We start from the raw sequence: 26,522 nt of genomic DNA, 5'->3' as shown, positions 1-26,522 counted from the left end.
TGAGAAAAGGGACTTCCCAGAATATATACTTATAGTCTGCTCTGTGTGTGTGCTTTCCATGTAAATACCTGTACACATATATTGCCACATTTTCAAGCTGGCAACAGGACATTTTCATTCTTCTTAGAGAAAACACGGACAAGGAAGGTCTACAAAGCCCTCAACAGCTATGAAACCCAGACCAGGGTATGGATCCCACTCCCAAGCTACTGGGGCAGTGAATAACCCTAAGTGACCTGGAATCGAGACTGGGAGGGACCCGCAGCCTCCAGCCAGGAGCGGGAAGCGACCGCACACCTGGTACCTGTGCCGGTACTTCTGCGGAGAAGGGGCTGGGGCAGGAGGGGCTGGGGCTGGATCCGGGGCTGGAGCTGGGACAGGAGTTGGGACGGGGGCTGAACGGGGGCTGGATTAGGGGCTGGATCAGGGGCAGGCGTTGGGACGGGGGCTGGGGCTGGGGCAGGCGCTGGCGCTGGGTCTGGGGGCGGTGCGGGGGCGGTCCCTCCCCGGGGAAAGCAGATAAAGGAAGGGCGGCGGGGAGGTGGCGAAAGGCAGCAGCGGAGCCGGGTGCGTGTCCCTCGCTCGCCGGCCGGTATCGCCCTGCCCTGAGCGCTTCTCGGAGCCAGCCGGCAGCGGGGCAGAGCCATGGGGGCCGGAGGAGGGCTGGGGCTGGCGGCCGTGCTGGCGGCCGCGGTGCTGTGCGGGCCCGGGGCGCTCGCCGGGCGCGTCCTCAGCGGTGAGTGCGCGGTGCGGGGCCGGTGCGGGAGCGCAGCGCTCCGGGAGCGCCGCGGGCGGAGCCGGGACCGACCCCGCTGGCCGAACCCGGGACCGACCCCGCTGGCCGAACCCCCCGCGCATCGGCGGCGAGCGAGCGCCGGGAGCGGCTCCCGGACGCACCTGCCCCCGGCGGAGCGGGGATGCTGCGGGCAACGCGCGGTGATGCGGGGCTGAGCCAAGCGCGGGCTCCCGAGGCAGCCCCAAGTCCTGTCCTGGTTCCAGAGCTGGTTCCTTGCCGGCTGCGTTCGAATCGCTTCCAAAGATCGAGCGTCTTCCCGAGGAGCGTCTGTGCGCTGAGTTTTGTTGGCAGCCGGACAGGGATGTTTCTTCTTTGTCTGCGATGTTGTTGGGAGGAGAGGGCAAACTTTTAAGAGCGTGCGGCGTAAAATAGTTTTGCTGTGTGTGGGTGAGTCCACAACTCTCAAAATCAAAAGGAAGACAATACTTTAGAAGCCTGTATCTAACATTGGAGCTTAGGTTTAATTTACGAGCGGTAGACTCCTGCTGTGCGTTTGCAGTATCCAGGTGCATATGCTCAGAAACCGCTAAATTTAATGAAATACTCCTTTTAAGCTTACTTTGGTTCAGACTCTCCAGGCAAAAGCTGACAGGCTCTTGGGGATATGTTGTGTGTGCCTATAGATCCATGCATTTGCCTGGAAACAAAGATTTGCACACTCCATTCTGCTCATTAGCAAGTTATGTGTGTATATGTGGGTAAGAGCGTGGCTCTTACAAGCTGTCTCCAGAGCAATGCAAATTATTTGTATACTATTGTTTCAGAGGCTGTAACAGTAGCATATCAACAAAACTTTTTTGTAGGTATTTTTTTGTTGCAAGCATTTGATTGCTGAATTCAGATAACTTTCTTAGTTGCTGTGGGAGGGCAGTCACTGGATCATTTTGATCATGCACTCTTTGAAGCAGGTTCTAATGCTACAACTGAGATGGGCTCTTGGGGTCTTGGCAAAACAGTATCTTCAGGAAATAATAGCTAAGTAGCAGTACTTCCAGCACTTTGAAAAGGCTTGTTTGCCTCAACACTAACCTGAAGCCTTTCATTTACCTCTGTTATACTGTGAGTTATACTGGCTTATATGATACATCAAAGCTCTAAGTATTACAATTTCTATGACTGCTATGTAACACTGGTTTGGTTTTTTTTTTTTTTTTAAGGAATAGTGAAGCTTAATTATCTATGAGATGCATTTGGCATTAGCAGTCTCAGTGCAGGAGTCCATGTGGTTGAGGAAACCCAGTCCCTTAATCTTCCAGCTGCAGCTTCTGTGTTTAACTGAGACTTAGGAAACTGAGGTCCAGCTTTTAAAGCCATTGGTGATATGTGCGTGCTGCCTCATCAGGCTGTTCCTTGATGCACATTAGGCTTTGGGGATTTTGAGAGGACACAGACTCTGCCCCATATTTCCCTGAAGCATATGATGAGCCTCATGTCACTGTATTGTGCTGCTAATACTTGTCTGGTAGAATACAGGAGGGGGTTGGAAGCCGCTTACAGAAAGAACCATTTATGTACTATTAGTTTATTGGTTGAAGTTGTATTCATTAGATAAAGGTTTCCTAGACAATAACAACCACATTTATTTATTTATTTATGCTTATTGCAGATATTTTATGTACTGGAAGAACTCTCCCCCTTTCTTTCTCTCAAGGACCACACCCATATTCTGGCACATGCACATGGATAGGTGTAGTACTAGCAGTAGCTGACATTATTTTAGGCAAGAAATAGTACCATTGAATAATTGGGCGGTGTGTGCTGTCACCTGACTCCCATCTATCTTACCTCTCTCTTGCATAAGAACCAGCAGTTTGAACTTAAGTAAGCTTTTGTTTGCAATCATAAGTCTATATCTTAAACAGACCTATTCCTAAAAAAATAATTATTTGTTCTTCAGTCATGATTAATAATCTGGCATAGTAAGAAATTCGACTGCTCTCAATCCAAGTAAATATGTAGTTCCTATCACTCCCCTAAGCTGTTTGTGAGACTGCTTGAGTGCTGGTTGGACCTTGTGAAGAGTCCCATTGACTGCAGTAAGTTTGCAGCAGACCTAGCAATAACTGCAAATTTGCTACCATTTTGATCATAGTGTCAAGAGGACAGAGAAGAAAAGGCCTGGCTTTTTGAAATGCCATTTTTTCAAGTAAAGGGTTTCTGTTGCTTTTTCCAAGTATGTTAGTTTTGCTAGGATATAATTAAAACTCTCAAACAAACAATTTGCATTTTGGTGTTATTTCTTTTAATTTGGGAAGTTTGAAACAGTGATGCAAAGTTCTTTTTAATTTTTAATATATCTAGACAGATGTTTTGTGAGCAATGCTCACAGCCTCCATATCCAGCTATCTAGTGTTGCCAGAGAATTGATTCCTATAGGAAAAAACCCAAAGCAGTCTCAGGAGAAAGTGCTGAGTCTGCCTTGCTGTCCCATGACATCATAAAGAACATGAAGTGATGATAATGCAGTTTGCAAAGATGCAATTACTTTAAGTATCTATTGGGCAGGAGAGATGCAAGCTAATCTTATTACTAATCATTTAACAGCCTATGTATTAATCATAGGTATTATAGCTTAATGACTACTGTTTATCTAGTTGTATTTCTGCAGCTTTAAAGTTTTGCTCTTTGCTATTGCTGTGCATCAATAGCAGACTAAATAGAGGTGTAGTCTTTTAAAGCAGTGTGTATTTATTTTGGTGCAAAAGTACTTGGATATATAAAACACTAAATGAGGAAAAACACTTGGTGAGTCCGGAGACTACCAGAGTTGCCCCTAAACTATAGACTTGGTGGCTTCAGATGCCTTTAAGGAAGTGAATATGTTCATTCACATGGCTTATGATCAGATTTGAGTTCTGCATAAAGTACTGCAAAGTAAGAGAATTAAAGCAGTGTCTTCATGGATACTGGATTGACTAGAGATAACAAACCCTTTCTCAAAAGATGCATGACTTAATTTAATTTAATTTGCTTGGCCTGCTTATCACACCTGGGTTTTGTCTGTCAAAGTGCAAGCATTCTCTCAAGATGAAACCTTCTACTGTAAAGTTGTGGGTTGTTTTGTTTTGTGGGTTTTTTTTTTTGTGTGTGTGTGTGAACTGTAAATTTTAAGATACATATGCAGCTCAGAATTTTATAAGATATAACCTGTTAAAAAACCTGCCATCTAATCTACATGTGCAACAGGTCTGTGTTGAACACATTTTGTTGGAAATAGGCAGCATTTAGTTGCATACTACAAAAGCTTTTCTTGGATAGGCATGCCCAGGTAGTACCAGATCCTTTTGCTCAGTTGGAGGTCTCAGTAATCACTAAAACTGAAACTTGGAAAAGTGCAGGAAAAGCTGGGCATTGAATTCCCAAGGGCTCCTTTATTATTTCTTCTCCTTATCCACCTGTATAGAGCACTGTCTTCTTGGGGGCACATCGAGCTGGGTTCTTAGAGTGAAAAGAGATGATGATTTTGGATATAATACGTTTCTGCTAAAGACACCTTGCTGCAAACCAAGAAATTCCACAATACCCTATGGAAGGAGAACCCAGTTTTGATGAGACCTCTGATGGTGGAGGAGTCCTTCTGTAGCAGGTTAGAAATATCCAAGTACTTAACTCAGTTTCTAGAGTCAGAATTCTGTATTAGAGGTGACCCCCCTCCCTCTTTGTCAACCATGTATAGCTTACCTTTCCCATGAGTGAGTGTTGTTCAGGCTGGCCAGGCTGCAGCTCTGTTCAGGGATAAGGAAAGAGACATGGAAAAATCCTAGTGCTGTGTCTCAGACCAGCACGCTGCTTTCCCAAGAATACAGCTTTTTGCTCACAGCATTTTGTTCAAAAATAGAAAGGCATTGCAAAGCTCCAACTCTTGATTGTCAAGTCCCAGTTTTCCACTTGGCTAAAGAGCCCAAGAGGAAATGCCTGCCATGGAGGAAGCTGTGGTAAAAACCTTGTGGAATGGTATGGACAGTCTGCTTGCTTTCACATGGCTTTTCTCACTCCCAGAGAGAGAAAGCTGGTCTCTTGCCTGGTTGAACTCATGATTTTAACTCTGTAGGTCAGGTCTGATCCTATGCAGATCAAATTTCTTGATTATAAGGTGTTTGCAGGGGAACATGCTTTAGTTCATAAAGGGTTCTCTGCAGCATTATTTTTTCTAAAGCTAATATCCATAATGGCTTTCTCTTTGCAAATCTCTGATGGATCAGAAAAGAAGGTAGATGCTAATGTACAGTAGGTAAGATGAAACAATCCTTTGATAGTAATTGCTACAATCTAATCCTCTTACCTCGCACTCACTAGTTGGAAGTTGAGTCTCTTGCTGAAGCACTCCCTACTGCCACCACTGACAAACAGCAGGACCTTCAGTTCTGACCAATCTTAAGGAATAATGAGTCCTAACTAAGAAGCTGGCATGTCTCTAATTAAATCTGAATATACCTGCTGTATCCAGCTAATGACTCCAGGCTCACTTTATAAGAAGGGAAGGAAAAAAGGAAGGAAAAAAGTTGGTGTTTTAAGAGTGGGATTAATTTCATTTAAATTTGGATTTTGAATATGCTGCAGATCTGCACTAATGGATACTGCTATCTGTATTTGTTTTGTTCAGTTGTCCACACAGTGAGGTCAGTGAGTCAGTTTAGGTATGGACAGGTTATTGGGAAGAACTTAAGTTTGGTGAGAGGAATCCCACACTGAATCTCAAGGACTACATGTAATGTGAATTAATCAGTGATGCTTTACCTCTGAATTTTCTCTTAGTGTAAGTTATCCTTCAAAATATTCTAACAGACTTCTCCTCCCCTCAAACTTCCCTTCAATTTTTGCCTTAAGTGAACTGTCACCAATTTTGAGATTCCATGTGGATTGGCTTTTCCCACTTTCTTAGGAGCAGGTGAATGAGCAAGGCTTTGCTTGTTGCTTTCTCTTTTATTTGTGGAACTGCCACAAGAAGAAAGCATTCTACAGTCCTGTACTGAAATGGAGAAAGGGTGTTACACCCTAGGAAGCTCTTAAACCAAGGAAATTAATATAATTTGCACCCATATGTATTACCTACATCTATTGCAAATACTTTGGTAACAAATTCATGAGACTACTACAAAAAATTCAAGTTCAAATTCATTAAACACCTACTTGGAAAAAAGACATTCAAATTTCTTGATGCTTGTTATGAAAAATAATTGAGAAGGAGTATATTTTCTCTCTTCTCATTTTTTCTTCATTTAATTGACATAGGGGGGAATCTGCTGACTGGGGAGAGTTGTATTGACTATCAGGAAAAGATTCTACACCCAGAGGTGGTTGGGCACAGGAACAGGCTCCCCAGGGAGGTGGTCACACCAAGCCTGACAGACCTCAAGAAGAGTTGGCCAACACTCTTGGTGGGGTTCTTGGGGATGGTCCTGTTCAGGGCCAGGAGTTGGACTTGATGATCCTTGGGGGTCTCTTCCAATCAATGATACTCTGTGATTCTATGACCAAAGAGTTATGAACTATTTCCTTCTAGAGGCAAAAATGAGAAATAAGCTATCAGCAGCAACTGTCATTTATGCCTGGGAGAAAACCTATTGAGGGAACTGACTGATGAGTAGAAAAGTGGGTATTTATGAAAATGTCTGCTGGTTTGGGATAGGAGAATAAAACTATTCCCTGCTCCCCTTGGCTGGCACACGCACTGAAAACATTCAGAGTACAATTTTTGTCTATTATGTCTATTCCACAGCAAGTTAACAGCAACCTCTTAGCTGTCATAAAGGTTTCTGTCTTAAAGGTTTCTGTGAATTCTGTTCTGGGCTTCATGGCTACACAGAAAACTACTGATGAATGGGCTTAATTTGAATCACAGAATTGTTTGGGTTGGAAGGGACTTTAAAGATATCTCATTCCAACCCTCTGCCCTGGGCAGTGACTCCTTCCAGTAGACTGGATTGCTCAGGACCCCATCCAACCTGACCTTGAACACTTCCAGGGATGGGACAGCCACAGTTTCTCTGGGCCAGTCTTGTCAGAGTTTATGCTTTTTTAATAAACAGCTGAAATCGTAGAGTACTTGGTGTGTCTTCAGGTTATGATATATAAAAATTTGTGTCATTGTGTTTGTAAGAATTAACAGCTTCTGCTGTTGAGGGGTGTTTTATTTGGTTGGGTTTTTTTTTTGTTCTGAGGTTTTAAAGTTCTGGGTAAAATAATCCACATCCCAGAGCAGACTTGTAGATATGTAGGTCTTTCCAAAACACTCTATTTCCTCTTTTTTTGATTGGTTCAAATAGATGCCATTGACACTTGAGTGTTATTGTTGGCCTGGTTCTGTCCAAGTTTTTCCTTAAAAAAGGGAAGGCAATTGGCAGATTTAGGGGATTGTTTTACCAGCTATGTTGCCACTTTTGTGAACCTCTAGGGCAGTGCAGCTGTGAGCTGGCTCCTTAGAGAAGGAAGTGGCTGACTGCCATGGCGAGCCCTGTGATATACACCTGTAAAGTTCACATGATCAGAAGAAAGGAAAATAGTTATTACAGGAAAAGCTAAATGGATCTCATGCTTGAAATTTATGATGTGTTAGATAGCTGAAACCAGAGCTGATGCCAAAATGAAGATATGTTTCACTTAGAAGAAAGGAAACCTGTCAGGGCTCTAATGATTTGACCTGGGGGAAAAAAAGAAATAGTTTTTGGGAAATACTTTAGAGACTTTTTTGAGTCTGAGTTATGACTTGAGTCAGTGACTAAAAATTTTTCATAAAGATGGATATTAATTTTCCAGTTGAAGACACTTAGCCTGTATTGATTAATGTAATTGCATGTTTTCCTGCAATGGTTATTATGGAGGGTGAAGTGTTGATTAGCTTCTAATGAGGTTTAGACATCAAGCTACTTCTTTACAGCTCTGTTGTCAATGGCCTGAGTTCCCTCCTTTGGGCACCAGGGCTGAGAAGCTGAGTATAAGAAATAAATGTGTGTTGTTTTCTTTGGGAAATAAGTTAATTGCTGTGTGAAGATGGCAGCTTTCATGCTGGCTGGTATTCCAGTTCCAGTACATCAGGGATTTTGAAAATCCAGACAAACTTTTAATCGGCTGTGGGAAAAACAAATTCTCCCATCAATTTTTTCAACGTGATGAAGAAGATTTTGCAGGACAAGGAATCTTCCTGCATCCTCCCAAGACCTAGAAAAGCACAGGTTCTGAGCACACAGAGGCTTTGACAAACCTCCCAAAAATAACCTGCTTGGATCAATACTTGTCATAAGGGGTCATATATTTACTCTTAACTACCCATTTTTGTGACCAGCAATCTTGCTGCATTGTGCAGAGAAGCTCTCAGATCCAATTTTAATTGCACTTCTATTCAGTTGATGGCAAAATCCAGGTGTTAGGAATGAGTAACATTTAATATATAAATAGGGACTGCCAGGTGCTCCTTTGCACTGTCTCCTTTTTGATGGCTTGATTCTTTTTTTTAGGGTGTAGCTATTATGGGTCTATTGAGGACAGTTGTCATTCAGAAATAAGCCCAATCTCTGTCCCCAAAAGTGCTTAGAAACACAATAACTGATCTAGTAGAGGCTAACATACAGGTGAAACCCCATTTTTAGCAATAAATGTACTGAAAATGACTTTCCATGGTAAAAGAAAAAATAAAGACAAGGACTGGACAGGATAAATGCATCTTGTTTAGCTTCATATTCTGCATAACAGTACTAAATCTCAGTATAGATGGTATAATACAGTAATTTGATTTTACTTAAACTTCATAATTCCTGGTTTTTTTTCTCTTTACAAAAATTCCATTGATCCTAGAGACACCTGTTTGTCTGAGGACCTCCTGCATCATCTTTGCTAATTCACAAGATATGGGATGGTTAATGGCTGAAGTTACATTATCTGGCTTGTGTTTGAAAGAGAATAGAAAAAAAAATCCTATTTAACATTTTAGACTTGCTGTCTACACATGCATCCATAACTTTTACTTGCCCAAGAATTTAGCAAGAAGGATATCCATTACAAGAAGTGTTTTAAGAATGGCTGATAGATGAGTTTTGCCCAAGAGGTTGGGGGCAGCCTCCATGTAGCCACCTTAGACATGGTCTGCATGCTCTGATATGATGCACACAAACTGTCTGCTGTGCATGTCTGCCTGAAGCACAGCTGCTGGATAGACAAATGTGGCCCTCAGGGGTTTTTGTGTAAGCCATTAAAAGTGAACTGGAACCTTTGAAAATTTTTCACCCTGGGAAATCACTTAAGAAAAAACTGTATGATGACATTTTAGGCATAATCCTTAATCCAGACTAAATCAGTAACAACTCTTTTCCCTCAGAAGGCTTGGTTTTCAGGAAGATTGGAGGAAAAAGTACCTGCTAAGGTATGGAAGAGATTGCTATGAAGATATCAGTACAGATAAAGGCTGGCCTGGGAGCTGTTCAGCAGGTTTTATTTGAATGTCAAATTTATGGGCATGTGGAACTCCTTAAACTGCTCAGGACTGTGAGCTGAGAAACATCAGTGCTTTGCATACTGACTCAGCTGGAGAACGATGTGTAACACACTTTTGAGTGTTACAAACTTTGGGAGAGAAGATGGCAACCTGCTTTTATCATAAATGCAGACAGAATGTAATTATGAAATGTTATCACAGCTGTTTTTTTTTTTTAAAGTAATATGAATCATAAAAAAAATTATATTTGGTGGATGGAAGCAAATATGATACAGTAAAACATCAACAGCAGTAACGTAATATAGCAAAATGTGACCAGCAGCTGAACCCAGGCAAAATCTGACTGGGTGATACAAAGACCATCTGACAAGATGCATCAGCTTTGGAACAAAATGTGATTAGGAAAATTTATTACCACTTAGTCTCTTCCTGGCCACATTCTGGAGTGCAGACTTGGTGTGGAGTGCCCTGTGGCATGGGGACAGGTGAAAACAAATTGTGCCCAGTGTTCTGCATGCTGGTTAGTCATCCCTGGGGTCACTGTGCTCATAAAAGCTCAAGACCAAGACTAGCCTTCATAACACAGGCAGAGAATATTTTGGTTAATTACCATAGATTTCTGTTTTGCTATTTCATGATCTCTTTCACTTAAGTCCTTGTGTTTTTATTTGTCACTTTGTTTTCAGAGGTCTCCATCAGGTCTCGCTGCTCTGGTTAATGTTAAATATTTCACACTGCTTTTTGCTAAGTTCTCTTCTGATTTTTCTGCTGAATCCATTACTTTGGGGAGAAAAAAAAATTCAAAGTACAAAAAAATAATGGAGTTTAATACATCAGGCTTTGTGCATTCATTTTTGTCTCTCTTCACATATGCTGTGCACATGCAGTGGCTGACCTAATCTAGGTGGATGGTAATGGTATCAAGCCCTGGATTGCAGGTTAGTTTGTAAGGTTCAAGAAGGGTTAGTTTGTAAGATTCAAGAGGAATAGGAATGGGATTTATCAGCAGGGAGCTTATCTGCTACCTGATGTCTTCAAAGACTCCAGCTAAGCGAGGTGTGTCACTCAAAATGACCTTTGTGCCCCCTCATGGGCCTGTGAGGGTTTAGTTTAGTAATAAGCCTGATGCTCTTAGGGAGAGAAGTCTTGGACCTGGGTATTTTATCAGCAATTTTGCTTCTAAATGACACTTTGCTGTAACTTCTGTCATGGCAGTAATCAAGGAGCCTCTTCTTTGTTTAATGAAGCATGGTTATTAAAGCATAATGGAGATATAACTGATTGAAATAACAGTTTGCAATTTGTTTCTTTATTTTTTTCTTGAAGGAGATTCCCCCCCCGCCCCCGTACAATTATCTGCAGAAATATTTTAATGGGTAATTTAGTTTAAAAATATCTTTGTTCTGAGGCTGATATCTAAACATTCTACTATGTAGCTTCTGTGAAACACCCAAAGATGAAATTGACCCATATAGATGGTAGCTAGCACTTTCTGGAGCAAATCCTGTTCACTTGCTTTCATCAGCTAATGGGATGATGAGACCAAAAAAATATTATTCATGTTGCACAGTATCTTTGCATTATTCATTCCAATAGTCTTACTTACAAACCTAGGTTCTAGTCAATTATGACAGAAAAATTGGAACTCAGTTTATGCAGCTGAAATAACAAAATGTTGCTTTAGAAATAAGTGTGGAGTCTGCTGAAAGATGTTAGAATAAGGTAAAGTAGCACATAGTTGATATTTCCATACTTATCTTGTCTCCTGTACAGTGTGGTCCATTCTGTCATTTTTTAGTGGTAAATTATTTCTGCTTTGTAGTTCAGAAATTAGTAGTGAGAGAAAAAAAATGAAGCTTTAAAACCTGACATCTCAGTGTGTTCCGAGAAGAGCACTAAAATGTCAACTGATTTGCCAGCTATTAAGGCACAACTGCAGATTTCCATTAACACATTTATCTGCTGCAGTGGAACTGGTTCAAAGTCTGCTTGAAAAGAAGAAAGGAAAGATTCAGAGTAGGTCACTGCCTATACACAGGGATTAAATTAACTAGAACAAGGGAAATTCACAGCTTCTTCCAGAAAGCTTACTGCTCTGCCTCTCACACTTCATTCACACTCTTTGGGTCTATGGGTCTTAATGCCAATTATTTCTTTGTTTCTTGCTGTTTTCTCTGTTGGTTTCTGGAGGTATATTCTTGCAGAAATGATCAGCCTATGAGGAGGAAATGATTTCTTTTGCCACGGGTAGAGAGAGCAAAAAATCAAAGAGCAGTAATTTAGGAGTTGGATTTCATTCAAATTTTCATTTTTTTTCAATTCTTTCACTTGGTAAAACTTGATCTTGGAGTTACTTAACCCTGCCCAAACATCTGCAATAAAAATGGTGTCTTTAAAAATTATTCTGGTCAGTTTAAGGGAAGAAAGAAAATGTCTTCCACAAAGCTTCAAGGTTTTAACTTGCAAACCCTTGGATAGAAGCTGGGCCTTCACATCTGTATCCTGATGGCTCTGAGAGGGCTCCCTGCTGTGAGTGCACAATGGGAGCAAGCTGGGCACATATTAGGGGCTGCAGAAGCTCTTTGCATCACAAATACTTGTCGTCCTCCTTGCTGCTCCATACAGTCCCACCTGGTTTCCTTGGCGTGGGTGGTGGAGCTGAGCATTGATACAGCACCTGTGTTGGACAAGAACACAGCACAGCTGATGGAAATAAGCCTTGGAGCAGGTCAGAAACAGCACTTGCCATGACTTGATGGTCCTCAAGGTCTTTGCCAGCCTAAAAGATTCTGTGGTTCTGTTTGAGTCTCCATGCAGCTGACTGGCAGGTGAGCATCCTTAGAAAGCTCAGTTAGGCAGCCAGCAAGGATCCACTTCTTCTGCTGGAAGGTTTGGCTCAGATTTTGGGAGAGTCACAGAAAAGCAGAGGCTGGGGATGAGAAGAGTGTGAGGGGAGCACTTCAGCCCCCTGAGAAACGTGCAGGGGTGGGGAGTGGATTGTATGTTAGCTATTTTCCCATGAGAGGGAGGAAGGAACAGCACAGGAATTATGAACCATACTGATCAGCCTGCTCATCACAGCTGGTTGAAAATTCCTGCATGACTGAAACTGTGACCAGAATATTTTGACACCTTCATTTGCTCATAACTTTCTACTTGATGTCAAGGAGAAGTATGTGCACAGAATGAAGGGAGTCATGGAAGAATTTATTTCAAAGATTGTCTGGGAAAATAAAAAGAGCAAAACAATGGACAAAGCACTTTTCCTAAATTTGAATGTACATCTTGAATTAATGCTTTGAATCCAATCTTCAACTACAGGGAAAGGAGTGGTCACTTTTCCTTGGAAGTGATTAGTGTCCTGCATAATTCAGTGCTAGGCTTTGGCTGTTTGTGCTGCTATGTACACATGTGTACTCTGGCAATAAGCCATTGTCACTCACCCAGCAAGGAGGGTCAAAATGCTGATCAGCTCCTCCTTCCCTGTGCACTCTGTCCTGTTAGTGAGACACAGCTCCTGGGGAAAATTGATCACATTCACAAAATTGGAATTTCAGCATTGTAGAGGAAGGGAATGAGCTGGGATTTAATTTCCACAATGAGCTTTCATTGTTGCACTTCCCACTTTGCAACGTTTAGACTCATCACTTTGTTACTTTGATAATAGTAGTACTTTTGTTGAAGAAGTCTAGGAGGAAGCCCATTATTTCATATGCACTTCTGTTAAAGGGTCTGTCCCTTGCTTCTCCAGCACCATTGCCCAGCTAGGACTATGACCCTTGCTACATTTTTTGGGAGCAAGGCTCCTGACCTACGTGAGTGAAGGCAAATACCAGGAAAGAAATTGGGGCATACATTGTGTTGCCAAGACATTATCAGGGGAAGTCAAAATTGGCCCTCTCTGCCTGATCTTGGAGCCTGTTTTTTCCATATCTGTGGCACAAACTTGTCCTTTTTTTCAGACTGTTCTTGTTCCTGTGTTATTCTGGTAGATTAATTACTGATAAACAGCTACATTTTCAGAAGTCTGTCTGCCAAGGTAAGAATGAGATTAAAAAGATGCTTTTCTTCCTGATAGTCCTTCTCCAGATGAACTTTAATAGGGTACTATAAAGTGAAGGTTTCAGAGTTTGTTGTTTTTTTTTTTTTCCTAGAAAGATTACAAGAATTGTAAGGAACCCTAGAAAGTTAAGCATAGTATATCCCTACTGATACTGACCCTATAATTTAGCTTTCTACAACAGAAATGGTCCCAAAAAAATGAGTTACTTTCAGATTTAGCTCAAAGTCAAGAGCTGATCCTGTTTTTCCATTCCTATATTAATGCATCTTTGATACAATCTGCTTTTTCTCCACAAATACTTGAAACTATGCAGAGATGTCTTCGACTCAGCCCTTGTGCTGTCTGCTATTGGAAATATCCTACTTATTAAATACAAAAATGAAGCAATGCTAATGCAAAAAGAATGAACATAAAGTTCATTCTCATTAAGCTTTTAATTTTTTTTTTTTTTTTACTTTGATATTTACTCTTTGTGCACAGGAAAGTATTGCCTGGGAAAAGATAAATATAGCTGAAGTTATGTGAGGATGTTGCTGTTTCCTAGAGACAAACTACAATTTTTTCGAGGTGAAACAGGATAAATCATGTTCAAATGTTATTTACATGAATCATGTATCTGGGTTTGCTTAAAAGTGAGACCAAATGCAAGATTTTCAAATGCAAATCTGATATAGTACTGTACTTTGCGCCGCATGGCTTTACCTCAAGTGCTGGGAGCAGTTTTGGGCGCCTCACTATAAGAAGGACACAAAGCCCTTAAAGAGTGCCCAAAGGAGGGCTGTGAAGGTGGTGAGGGGCCTTGAGGGGAAGCTGTATGAGGACCCACTCAGGTCACCTGGTCTGTTCTGCGGGGAGGAGACTCTGGGACACCTCATTTTGGTCTTCAGCATCCTCACCAGGGGGAGGGGCAGGCACTGATCTCTTCCCTCTGGTGATCAGTGACAGGACCCAAGGGAATGGCCTGAAGCTGTGTCAGGGGAGGTTTGGGTTGGGTATCAGGAAAAGGTTTTTCACCCAGAGGGTGGCTGGGCACTGGAACAGGCTCCCCAGGGCAGTGGTCACAGCGCCAAACCTGACAGAGCTCAAGAAGCTTTTGGACAACGCTCTCAGGCACACAGTGTGACTCTTGGGCTGTTTTTCACAGGGCTGAGAGTTGGAACTCCATGGTCCTCAATGATCCTTTCCAGCTCAGCCTATTGTGTGATTGTCCATTATCCATTGTCCAAATTTTCCAGTAAAATAATGACTTTTGTTGATTTCTAAACCGTCTAGAAAATGTCTGGTAGTTTTTTGTTACTTTGGTATCCTTCAGTCGTTCTTACTTAATAAAATAATTTTTTTTACTTTGCTTCTCCAGTGATCGATTTCTCTTCTGGAAAAACTTGATTTTATTTTTTTTAAGAGATGGTTATATTTAGAAGCCTTATTCTGTCCCTAAATAAACCTACTGGAGTTCAGTTGTGGCTGATGAGTGTGTTAATTCCTCATCTTGAACAAACTCTAGAGAGTCTTAGTAGTTGAAAATGATAATTATTTTTCATTTTTAGGAAACAGACATATATCTTTCTCAGACAAAGAACTGTAAGGAGCAGACTTTCTCCTCCCATAGACCTTTACAGGTTGTGCTTAGGCACATCATAGTGAAGACTGACTATGGGTTCCTCTCATATACAGCCTCTCAAGGTTAATCAAGGGGATCAAAAAAAAAATTCAGCTGCTTTTTTCCACTAAAGCAGGAAGCATGTCACATGTGTATTTGAAACTTATTTTTTTTTTAATTGAATAGCTCTGACTACACAATAAAAGTGAAGTTGGTCCATTAGTATGCAATAGTCAAGGAAATAAACTCCAAACAGTTCCTGGCTGTAACAGAGAGGCCTGATGGTACAGTCATTATAAAGTAAATATTTATCTAGAGCCTATTGGGAATTTTCAGTGTTTTGGAGAGTTTCACAGGCCATGGTAAGATGGCATAGATTCCCATGAACTGTGTGCTGTTTGAAATTTAAATCAGAGCAAAGGATTTCAGTGGTGCTAGGTTATCATCATGAGTCCCCCATGGCAGAAATATCCCATCCTTCACCAGCATATGCATGATGTGCTGTATTCTTTTTTTGCAGCTTTGGTATTCACCACTGTGCTCTGAACAGCCCCATGCTTTTGTTTTTCAGGCCAGAAGGTGTGCTATGGTGCCTTCAAGCATTCCTGTTACAAGCTAGCCTATTTCCAGGACTTGTCCAGACGCGTGGGCTTCCAGGAGGCTCGCCAGGCTTGTGAAATTGATGGTGGGGCTTTACTGAGCTTGGAAAGTGAAGCTGAGCAGCAGCTAATAGAAAACATGCTGCAAAACCTCACCAAATCAGGCTCTGGGATTTCTGATGGGGATTTCTGGATTGGGCTGTGGCGAAGTGGCGATGGACTGGCCACGTCGAGTGCTTGCCCCGACCTCTACCAGTGGGCTGATGGAAGTATGTCACCATTCAGGTAAGGGTGTGGAACTGCTCACTGAGAAGGTTCCAAGGAAAGGAAAAGAGTCTGAAATGCCAGACCTTGCTTGCTGCCATAAAGTTTGTGGCATCTCCCACTCGGCTTCTCCAGATGAAGGGTAGCTGGCAGTAGGGGGTTTGAATTTGAAGCTGTGACAGGATGGCATTGTGTGGCTTCAGCCTAAGAATTTCTTTGCTCCCACCCACAGAGTTTGCCTCTGCGTGGTGTTTGGAGGTTGTTCTGCCATGCACAGTCTTTTGGGTGTGGTCTGAAAGCAGGCAGGTAAATTCTGCAAGGCTCTGGCCGCCTCAAATCAGGGAACCAGCCACCAAATGAATTATTGTGAGATGTTTAGCGTAAATTGTTCTGTTTCTACCCTTTTTGAAAAGCCTTTAACTTCCTGATGAAGCCAAAGGCCAGAGTAGCAGCAACTCACAGAACTCAAGACAAGGAGACAGATAAGTATCTAATAGGGAGGAAAGCAGAGCAGTGGGGTGTTATTTCTGCAGAGGTGCTTTGATCAGAATTCCTTTAGGATTCAGAGATGTGCAGCTGGGACCTTTCACAGAAGAGTTGTGGGAAATGCAGGATTGCCTTTGAAGAGGATGGGACTGTTTGGGTTGATAGTTCTACATTGATGCAAACTCTTTTCTTTGTCATCCTGATGAGCCTTATTTTCAAAAACTAGAAACTGGTACACAGATGAGCCTTCCTGTGGAAGTGAAGCCTGTGTGGTGATGTATCATCAGCCAACTGCAAACCCCGGTCTGGGAGGGCCCTACCTTTATCAGTGGAACGATGACAGATGCAACATGAAGCACAATTTTATCTGCAAATATGCCCCAGGTAGGTAAAACTGAAGTTATATTTCACTGGTGGGACATTGTCTTGGGAAAACAATTGCCTCTTGGTTTGTGAGGGAATCTTCAAGTATCTTTTGGCCTGTGGTACTGGTTCCTTTGGTGTGTGCCTGAGCTGGCATTAACAGGAGATATTATATGTCAATAACAACTATTAAAATACATTTTTAATACATTTTAATAAACCTGTTTATATCTAACAAGATTTCAAAGTTAGCTTCACTATCATGCATTCCCAGTTTGTTTTTTTTTTTTAATTTCATTAATTCTCTTACTTCACAAAGCATTTTATGTGTACATTTTCTACTTTCTAGGTAGGATGACCAAGATATCTTGGTCCTCCTGTAAAAAATATTGCACTGTCCTTGTAGTTGCACCCTTACCATTTTATACCAACATACATGTGGTGGTTATTTTAAAAAGTTATGGCTTGAAGAATGAAGTCCAGAACAGCAGGAAAAATTTCTGCATTCATGCATGTAGACTTAGAGAGATATGAAAAGCAGATGCATGCTAGTTGAGATGGTGACAGAGAAAACAGATCTTAGGGAATTTGGCTGTACTTTCAGACATGACATAAGTTCTGTATATGTCAATAGAGGAAAAGTGAACTATAAACTAGAACAAGGTGCAAAAACAGAAAGGACATAAAAAGCAAACTTTCCAGTTTGAGCCTATAACATTTTCTATTCTTGGCAATACTTAAAGTAAATGAAAGCGTGTTTTTCAGCACGACCATGCAAATATTTTCAAATAATTTTTGGTGTGTTTGTTTTTCAAAACTAAGCTAAAAGTCAGAATGAATATGAAATTGTGGATTTATTTCATTTATTAATTAATAGAAAAGTCAAGAGGTGTCCCTTGGCAATCTCATGAGGTTTAACAGACCTGGTCCAAGGTGCTGTACCTGGGTCAGGGCAGCCCCAGTACCAATCCAGGCTGGGGATGGACAGACCCAGAGCAGCCCTGGGAGAAGGAGCTGGGGGTGCTGGTGGGTGAGAGGCTGGCCATGCCCTGGCCATTGGGAGCCCAGAGCCCCCCGAGTGCTGGGCTCATCCAGAGCCCCGTGGGCAGCAGGGCAGGGAGGGGATTCTGCCCCTCTGCCCCCTCTGCTGAGACCCCACCTGCAGGGCTGCATCCAGCTCTGGGCTCCCAGCACAGCAAGGACAGGGACCTGCTGGAGCCAGGCCAGAGGAGGCACCAAGGGGATCAGAGGGATGGAGCAGCTCTGCTGGGAGGGAAGGCTGGGAGAACTGGGATTGTTCAGGCTGGAAAAGAGATTACTTTGAGATTATCTACTTGGTGCCTTCCAGTGCCTGAAGGAAGCCCACAGGAAAGATGGAGAGAGACTATTGACAAGGGTCTGGAGTAACAGGATAAGGGGGAATGGCTTCAAACTGACTGAGAGTAGGTTTAGATTAGATATTAGGAAGAAATTCTTTGCTGTGAGGGTGATGAGGCCCTGGCACAGGTTGCCCAGAGAATCTGTGGACTCTCCATCCCTGGGAATGTTTAAGGCCAGGTTGGATGGGGCTCTGAGCAACTTGGGATAGCATGAGGTGTTCCTGTCCATGGTAGGGGATTGGAAAAAAGCTATGGTTTAAGGTCCCTTCCAACCTAAACCATTCTATGATTCTATGAAATCCTACTCTTAGCAGCTATTTGAACTAGATAATTCTGCAGTTTCCTACCTTGTTTCTCTATGCTGATGATCAAAAAAATTATCCATCTCTTTGTAGAGATCTGTCTATCCATACAGATCCAGGCTATTTTGTTCCTCTGGTTTTGGTGGGTACATATATTTTTTACTTTTTGGTCACTTAATGAAGATATTAATGGTAATTAATATTGCAAGTAAATATTAAATATTTGCCAGAGTTGATATACCAACGTGTTTTGACATACTGTCACCCCCAAAACCTGTTCCTGCTTTTGAAATTTTCAGTGGTTATCACTACTTTATGATGATCAGTAATCATCATAGGCCTTTCAAGGAAATGTGACAATTTTATCACTTTTAGAACTGTTCGAGTTATTTTGAAATAGGATAACCAAATAGAAATGTTTCATGTTGTTAAAAAGCCCAACATTTTTATGTCTGAAATTACAGACTTCATTAAAAAGGTTTGGTTTCAGGTGTATTTTGTAGCTTTAAAAGCAAACAAATTTAAATTAGATAATTATTCTGTACTAGTGAACTACTTACCATTCTTGTTGAGATGTGATAAAGAATTGCTTTTTCTATTGCTTTTACCATCTGAGAAAATGCTGGGCATTTTGGATTGTCAGAAAACAAGGTGATAACAGTAACAATGAAAATACATTTGTATTTCTTTCTCTAGGTAGAAATGGGTTATTAGTTTATAATGAGGCATATAAGGCAAACAATGTATAGGTAGATTATTGTTAGCATCAACATTGCTATGCAGCTAAATGCAGTACTACTGAATTGTAGCTATTTATTTTTCAAACTGTTGGAATTGTGCTCTTTAGCAAAACAGACTATTCTTCAGAAATGTATTTTTCTGTCACATGGAGGAAAGGAGTAGATGCAAAAGTGTATATAAATAGATATATGACATTCCTTTCACTGCCTGAAGAAAGTAACACAATGTTTGTAGGAAAATTACATTTTTTATCTCAAACCAAGTGAGACTTATGAACAACCTTTTTCCCCCCTCAAATCACTGTAAAGGCTTCAGTGTCAGCTCTTAGCAGTGCAAAATACTTCCATTTCACCAGGAGTGCTAAAGTGCCACATGCATATTGAATTTCAGTTCGTCATCTGAGCACGTTGTTTTTCACAACTCTCCTGTCTGTATTCAATGTAGGGTGCCTGATACCAGCCACAGGCCAAAACAGGTTGTAGGTGACTTGATAAAGTTGCATCTAATTGTATCATCAGCAAGTCCAGGACAGTGCTCATTAGCCAGCCTTGCTCAAGCACAAACCACATTTCTGGTAGACACTTTTATTTTTCCAAGCCCTCCCTTGACAGTGTTGCAATGTTCAGTCTGGCTTTGGATCATATTGATCTTCAGCAATCTTAACCTTAATTATAGGTTGGTAATTGTGACCACATTTAGTCCCTGTCCAGCTCCTGTAGGTTTGATTAGGCAATCAAATTAAAAACTCATCCCCTCTTCTGCTGTCAAGAGACAGCAGCTCAGTTCTTTGGGGTATCTTGGTGTCTTTCTTTTTATAAGGCCAAATGTAGCTATTTTTTACCAGAGTCGGTGAAATAATTGCCTTTATCTAGTAGGCTTTATTGCTGTTTTGATTTCTCCTAGCAGTTTGTATTTATCAAGACACTCAGAACTGTAGTCTCATAGCACTGTTAAGTTAGTATTACCTTATGATAGCGAGAATTTAATATATTGTTTTAGAATTGTCTGCACAAATGAGTCTTTGTGTATGTTAGGCACTTTATTCAGCATAAGAAGTTAGGGTTTAACCATTAGCCACTAAATCAGAGGCCACCAAGAATTGAAACTAGACTAAACTCTAGCCTTCTTCTAAGGAGCAAAAAGTATGAACTAGAGGTGATCTGACACTAGCTTGCAAAGAGCCTTTGGTAAGAAGATGAAATGCTGAAGAATTAAGCAATTATTGTTTGGGGAAATGTATCTATTTCTGTGATACTGCATGAAAAAAATGGAAACATCTGTTTTATTGCACACATTTTTTTATTCTTCAACAATCAATTTCAAATATTGATTTAACAGATAATGTCTTAGAAAAAGAATTAGGAGACAGAGCAGAGCCAGAATACGGTAAGAAATTTTGACACATTAAATTTCATTGCACTGGTAAATATGTAATTATAAGGATAGTACACAAGAGCCTCCAAAATTACTCAAGTTTAACAGGCACAGTTAACAATTGGAACACAGGAAAAATTAATTCTTCACAGAGCAACAGCTACAAATACCTGTTGTTCAGAATAAGACTGCTTTTAATTCTTCTTCCAGATATAATTCCAATTTTATAATAAAATCCTGTTTACATGTATATTTAATAAATCATAAATATATTCCTTTTACCAATATAAATTAAAATATAATTTCTGTTAATTTATTCAACAACATAATGCCCATATTTTTTACTGTTTTCCTAAAATGTCTGATCTCCTTTTCAGATATTTTTCCAACAGTGCCAGCAGGAAATCCTTATGACACAAGCAAACCAGAAGATCAGTATCATATTATTGCTACTGAAACAGGTAATGTGTTCATATGAATGCAGTCTTCTGCTAAAAATATTAACAGTGGAATTAAAGAAACATTTCAGTTTCCATTTTTGTCGATGGGAGGAAATAGTCTGTTTCCCTGGGAAGCACCCTGAAAATACATATATTTGAGTAACATTTCAAGAGTCTTACTTCTCCTAGTTGCTGTGGAAACAAATTATTTCCTTGTCTCACCAAACTTAGAAAAAACACCATGTCCATAGCTCGCCCAAGGACCCCGTGTTTTTGGAAAGCCACATGCTGAGAGGAGTTCAGTGCCTTGCTGAGATTCCCAGTAGAAATGATATTTGGGAGGTGGATACCTACTGCCCAGGTTCTGCAATGCCCCTGGCTGCTTCATTCAGCAATTTATCTTCTGAATGGAGTTCCAGGGCTCAGGAAGAGTTGTAGCATGATTTTAGTTCAAGGAACTGAACATGATTTCAGGCTATTCAAGGAACAGCCCTGGATTTTACAGGATTGCACCATGGGATTATGGAAAGGGGTGCTTTGTTTGCCCACTGGTTGTCTGGTTTTGAGCCTGCTTCCTAGCTGATGTTTCCATTATTTTTAACTCCAGAGGAATTCCTATATTGAGAAACTGTGGTTTGTAATCAATTATATCTTTTCATACAAACCGTGCAAAGACTCTAAAACTCAAACACAACATGAATACTCACATTTATTCTTGTTAGGGAAAATATTTTCAAAATAGGACAATGAGTAAGAAAATCTCCACAATTTGTACATTAAATGTGTACTAGTACAAAACATGGGTGTGCAGTTACTGGGAAACAGAACCCTTCTGGAAGCTGCAGACCCTATCCTCTATTGTAGACAGATTATAGAGTCTCAGCTTGTACCATTTCCCACTCCTTTTGTGCAGGGACCTGCAGAGGAGCACCTTTAGCTCTGCTCATTAGTCAGGGAGAGGTTTTATGTGTCTTTTAAGGGGAAGGGGAAGATGAGAGCCAGGCTCATTCCTCCTGTGGTCCTGCATGGGCAGGGAATCCACATACAAAGATGACAGAGTCTACAGTTAAAATGGACCATAAAAAAAATTAGGCTGTGAAAAGTCCTCCATTAAAACACTTGAATTTTGAATTAAAAAATTGGCAAATATCAGAATTTAAGACCTTAAGATATGTTTTGCATATAACTCAAGTGCTGCTTTATTCTTGATGCTGCTGAGTTCTCTTTGGAGCTCGTCCTATAGAAGGAATATATGTGTTCTTTTGTGTAAGTTAATGTATTCCTGTTATTTTACTCCAGATTTTTCCTGACATGGTTAAAAGCATTTCAACATGGGAGACATTAATGAGAATTTTTGTTTTGTAGGTATAATTCCGAATTTAATTTATGTTGTAATACCCACTATACCACTGCTGCTGTTGATACTGGTGGCTTTTGGGACTTGCTGTTTCCAGATGCTTCATAAAAGGTAAAATATACTCATCCGTGGTGGTTTTATGATGCAGAATTCATATTTCCATTGACAAGCTATTCCTACTGAAAGACTGCTTACATCTATCCCCAAATATGCAAATAAGTGCCTTTTCATCTATTAAAATGCAAGCAGTTTACAGCTGTTACAGCTGAACATTCACCTTCAGGCTTTTTCCACAACATGCTGAGATAATTCTAGGTCTCAAAGAATGCTGCTGCTGCTGCTGGGACTCCACCTGTTCCTGAAGAAAGTCTCTTTGCAGACCACTTGATAGTCAGGGCTGTTGTCAGCACTTTTACTTCACCTCTTTCTTTGTGATTACCACCTGGAAAGTTCCTGGGCTGTGGGAAATAGTAGAGGGGTCCCTCACAGATACAGGGTGAGCCCAAGGACTCACTTTCCATCCTAAAGTAAAAATTTGTTCCAAAGACAAACCTAAGGGCCAGCAGCTGCTTAATCCTGTTCCACTGCACATACCATGCAAACAGCAGATGGACCAGTGGAGCACAGAAATTGAAAATGAAAAGCAAAATCTTGCTTTGAGCCACACACTAGTGTGACATCCTTTGTACATCATGTATGTGCTTCAGAGGATGCATAAAATAAATAGATATGTATTCATAATTGTGGTATCAAGCAGGGGTACTATTATGCAAAAAAGAAATATTTCAGCCTTTGAAATATAATATAATTTGCTTCAGGCTTTAAAATCCTTTGGACTTTTCATTTTTCTCAAAATATGATATAGATACATGAAGACATGACAGCATATAATTTGTATTTTTTTTCTGAACTAGTGTTTCTGAAACCCTCAAATATCATTTATCCTTTAGTTCAGGAAGTGTTTTCAACTTAATGTAATCCAGAAGAGTTTAAACTGAAATATATTTTATAGATAAATGCTGTTTACATAAAATATCAAGCGCAATAAGCAGATTTGTAAGCTGTTTTCCCTCTTGAAAACCAGGAATAACTAAAAGAAATATGATATCACTGTTTTAAGAAATTAAAAAAAAAAATCCTCCCTATTTTAGCTCTTTATTTTTGTCCTTATGCTTTTTTACTTAGTATTCCCTGCCAATAGCTGCAGTAACGTATTTCAGGTGAGAAAACACTCCAAATGTCAAGACTGTTTCTGTCCGTGTGTGAGTGAATGTACAGTGATATTTGCAGGACTCCTTGGTACCATGCCTCATTGAAACAAGTAGCCATAAAGAACAGATATTATGAGGTCTGAATAACAAACTTGATTTTTTAAAAAATGCATTTTCTATGAAGAAAAGGAAAATAAGCACTTTCCAAACTGTCTTATGATGGGCAAATCCAAGCCTGTGAACTGTTATATATAAACCTCACCACGGGGGCTGCAGAAGGCTGGAAGCTGAAAGCATAAAAGAGTAGTAAAATAGTAATATGTATAACACTAACAATTGCATAGTAATTGAATTCTGGAACCCTTATTACAGTGGCCCTGGATTTCCTGGTAAGTATGGTACAGCTTCTGGCAGGTGCTTCTCTTCTGAGAAAAGTTTCAGCCCTTGAATACTCCTGGGAAAGCAGTGAGAGTTTCATGGCCCACTGAAATCAATAGAAAAAGTAGTGTTGACTTCAGTGGGCTTTGATCAGGCCTTTGATGCTATAGCAGTTCATCCAGAAGTAATTCATCTGAACTTCCAAGACTTCAAAATTGCATGACACAGATATTGGAAATTCACCTTGGAAGATTTCCCTTTTTTCTGCTAGCTGATTAGTTTGATAGATGAAATGATACAAAAATCAAGGACAAAATGGTTTTGATGCAAAACAGGGTTCTCTTTTTTATTGTTTATTTGTTTGTTTGTTTGTTTTTGTTCCCAGAATGCCTATTTTGAGTTACACCAAAACCTTTAATTAAAGAAATTAAAGCATTTTAAAAAATAGTTTAGATCAAAAAAACTATCACTAAAAATCAAGTATTTTATCTTTTGAAACAAAGCTTTGTTTTTTAAAAAAAAATTCCTATCTGTTTTTGATTTCCACTTATGACCTCCCTTGCAAACCATTTTTGTTCATCACAAATATGAAGCTCTTGGGCAAAAACCAAATCAAAAGAAGAAACAATCACTTGTACTTATCATCTGGACACTTTAGAACTTTAGGAAAGGGATTCTGTCCTGCTGGGGAAGGAGGGACCCCCAACTTTCCACGTGAACCTGACTTCTCATTCTTTTTTAGGCTTCCACAACATGGTGACCTTTCCTCTGAAAGCCACAACCCATGGCCAACCAGGACATGCCTAGCTTGAAAGGTCATGACTAATTTTGCCTGTCCTTGGGCTCTGAAGGGTAGTAATAAGGCAAAGCAACACCTCGTCCCTGTAGCTAGCAGAAATGATCAGCTCATTCATGCTTAGATGCTCTCCCTTTCATTTCTTCCAGGGAAGCAAGGAGAAACTGCTTCAAAGACCCATCTCCATTATCATCTGAATGCCTTGCAGAAAGTTTAAATTCCAACCTGGTATATTTCTGTTTCTATGATTGCATTTGATGGTCAAAACACCAATATGCTCAAGCTATTTTTTGCATCTTACCTTTGTCACTAAAATCTGTTTCCTGAACCAGCTGTGAAAATCAGCGTAGGTTTGTTGAAGATAAGCTCATTTGATACACCTCAACTTCTGGTCCAAGGTATTTAAAAATTGCTCCTGCTGTGTAGCAAGGACTCTCCATTCAAAGCCTTTCATCATTAATTTATGCTGCTTTTGCTGGATTAATCCAGAAGGAAGTAGTGACTTCGTTTCTTTAAGAAGGAAGCGCTGGAACTACTTGACTCATTGCAATTGGTTTGTTTATAGCACTGTGGCCTGATCTAAAGTCCACTGAAGCCAAAGGGAGTCTTTCCAATTACTCCAATGGGCTTAGGTACATAATGCATTACTTTGTAGGACTTCAGAGGTAAGTCTGGAGGGACTGAAAACTACTGTAGCATTCAGCACCCTCAAAGTACATTTTAAATCAACTCAGATTCGCTTGCAGTTACACACCAGGAAAGGAGTAAAACTGAATGTATAGGACTGTTGGGACTCTTAGGTTTCCACCTTACAGAGTTACGTAGGGCTACTTCCTCTCTTCTGACTTTTATTTAATTGGGAAAAAAAACCAACCCATCAGTGTGAAATATTCTACCCAGAGATTGAAGCATTTTCACTGAAATGCAGCTGCAGTGGCTCCTGAAGTGGCTCCTATTTCAGTAGTCTGCAGTGTGCTGTCATCTGAGGGAAGATGGTGTCTTGTGGCATTTGTAGCCATGTGGAAAGACTGCCATAAACTTTCAGGGTGCCTCAGGGCTCCATGAAAAAATCATGGCAAACACATTAGCAGTATTGCAGAGCAAGTACTTTTTGGAACCAGTTTTATCCTTTTTTTTTTTTAATTGAAAAAACACCAAACACAAAACCTACTATCGACAGTTTTGACTGAAAAGTAGCCCCAGGGAAGCTTTCTACCAGTCATTCATTGCCAGGAGTCTGATTCATGTGCCATCACTTCATGAGATGTCAGGTCAAGCCCCGAAGGGAAGGGGCTTGCTGGCGCAGGGATGCGCCATGAACCCGTTGGTGCACCCAGGGTGGGCAGGGGTGTGGTACCCACGGGGGTGGGTGGGCTTGGGCATGGATTTGGGGGGGGATGTGTGCTCTGCTTCCCCCCCAGATGAGGGAAGTGCTCAGCTCTCACCAGCCCTGGTCAAACTGAGTCCTTCTCTGAAAAGCCTTCTCTGTACGAGAGGTGTGGTTGGATGGGAACTGGGAAAAAATAAATAAAACCCATCCAGATCCAGGCCAATTCAGTGCAGTTCCTGGGAGCAGCACTGCTAAGCAGAGAGGTCTGGTATTTTTGGTAACAGCACCACTGTGGGTGGGGAGCCCACACTGTGAGAGCACCAAAGGTGGCCTTGAGATCCGGGGATGGAATGCTCAGGTCTGGTCACAGAGCTGAACCAGGACTGCAAAGGCACACACGCACTGAAAATAGTTTGTATTTTTATTTTTCAGTAAAGGAAGAACAAAAACCAGTCCAAACCAGTCCACACTATGGATTTCAAAGACGCCTAGGAAGGACAGTAGCATGGAGGTATAATGATTTACTGACTGAAAACGAGGCAAAAATAACATTTTGCAGTGAGGCTGTATTATAATGTCGTCAAAGAACATTAGCTTGGAATGGCTTGAAAAATG

At 40.8% G+C, this 26,522-nt stretch overlaps 1 protein-coding gene across 2 annotated transcripts; it reads left to right on the top strand.

The window, feature by feature from the left end:
- Positions 1–645: 645 nt before the first annotated feature.
- Positions 646–26,522, top strand: CHODL (chondrolectin; the record flags this gene model as incomplete). Of its 2 annotated transcripts, none has more annotated exons than XM_084226729.1 (7): positions 646–736; positions 15,459–15,771; positions 16,463–16,620; positions 20,360–20,407; positions 20,773–20,856; positions 22,201–22,303; positions 26,340–26,522. In XM_084226729.1, the coding sequence occupies 7 exons, from the start codon at positions 646–648 to the stop codon at positions 26,422–26,424; spliced, it is 882 nt and encodes a 293-aa protein (XP_084082855.1). In that variant the 3' UTR covers positions 26,425–26,522. The 2 variants fall into 2 exon arrangements, with proteins under 2 accessions (XP_084082855.1, XP_084082854.1); XM_084226728.1 differs by having other exon boundaries at positions 20,345–20,407.

The sequence above is a fragment of the Fringilla coelebs genome, assembly GCF_963513975.1.
Source record: "Fringilla coelebs genome assembly, chromosome: 2".
NCBI lineage: Eukaryota > Metazoa > Chordata > Aves > Passeriformes > Fringillidae > Fringilla > Fringilla coelebs.
The sequence above is the reverse complement of the archived record's forward strand: the minus strand, read 5'-3'. Positions and strand labels throughout refer to the sequence as shown.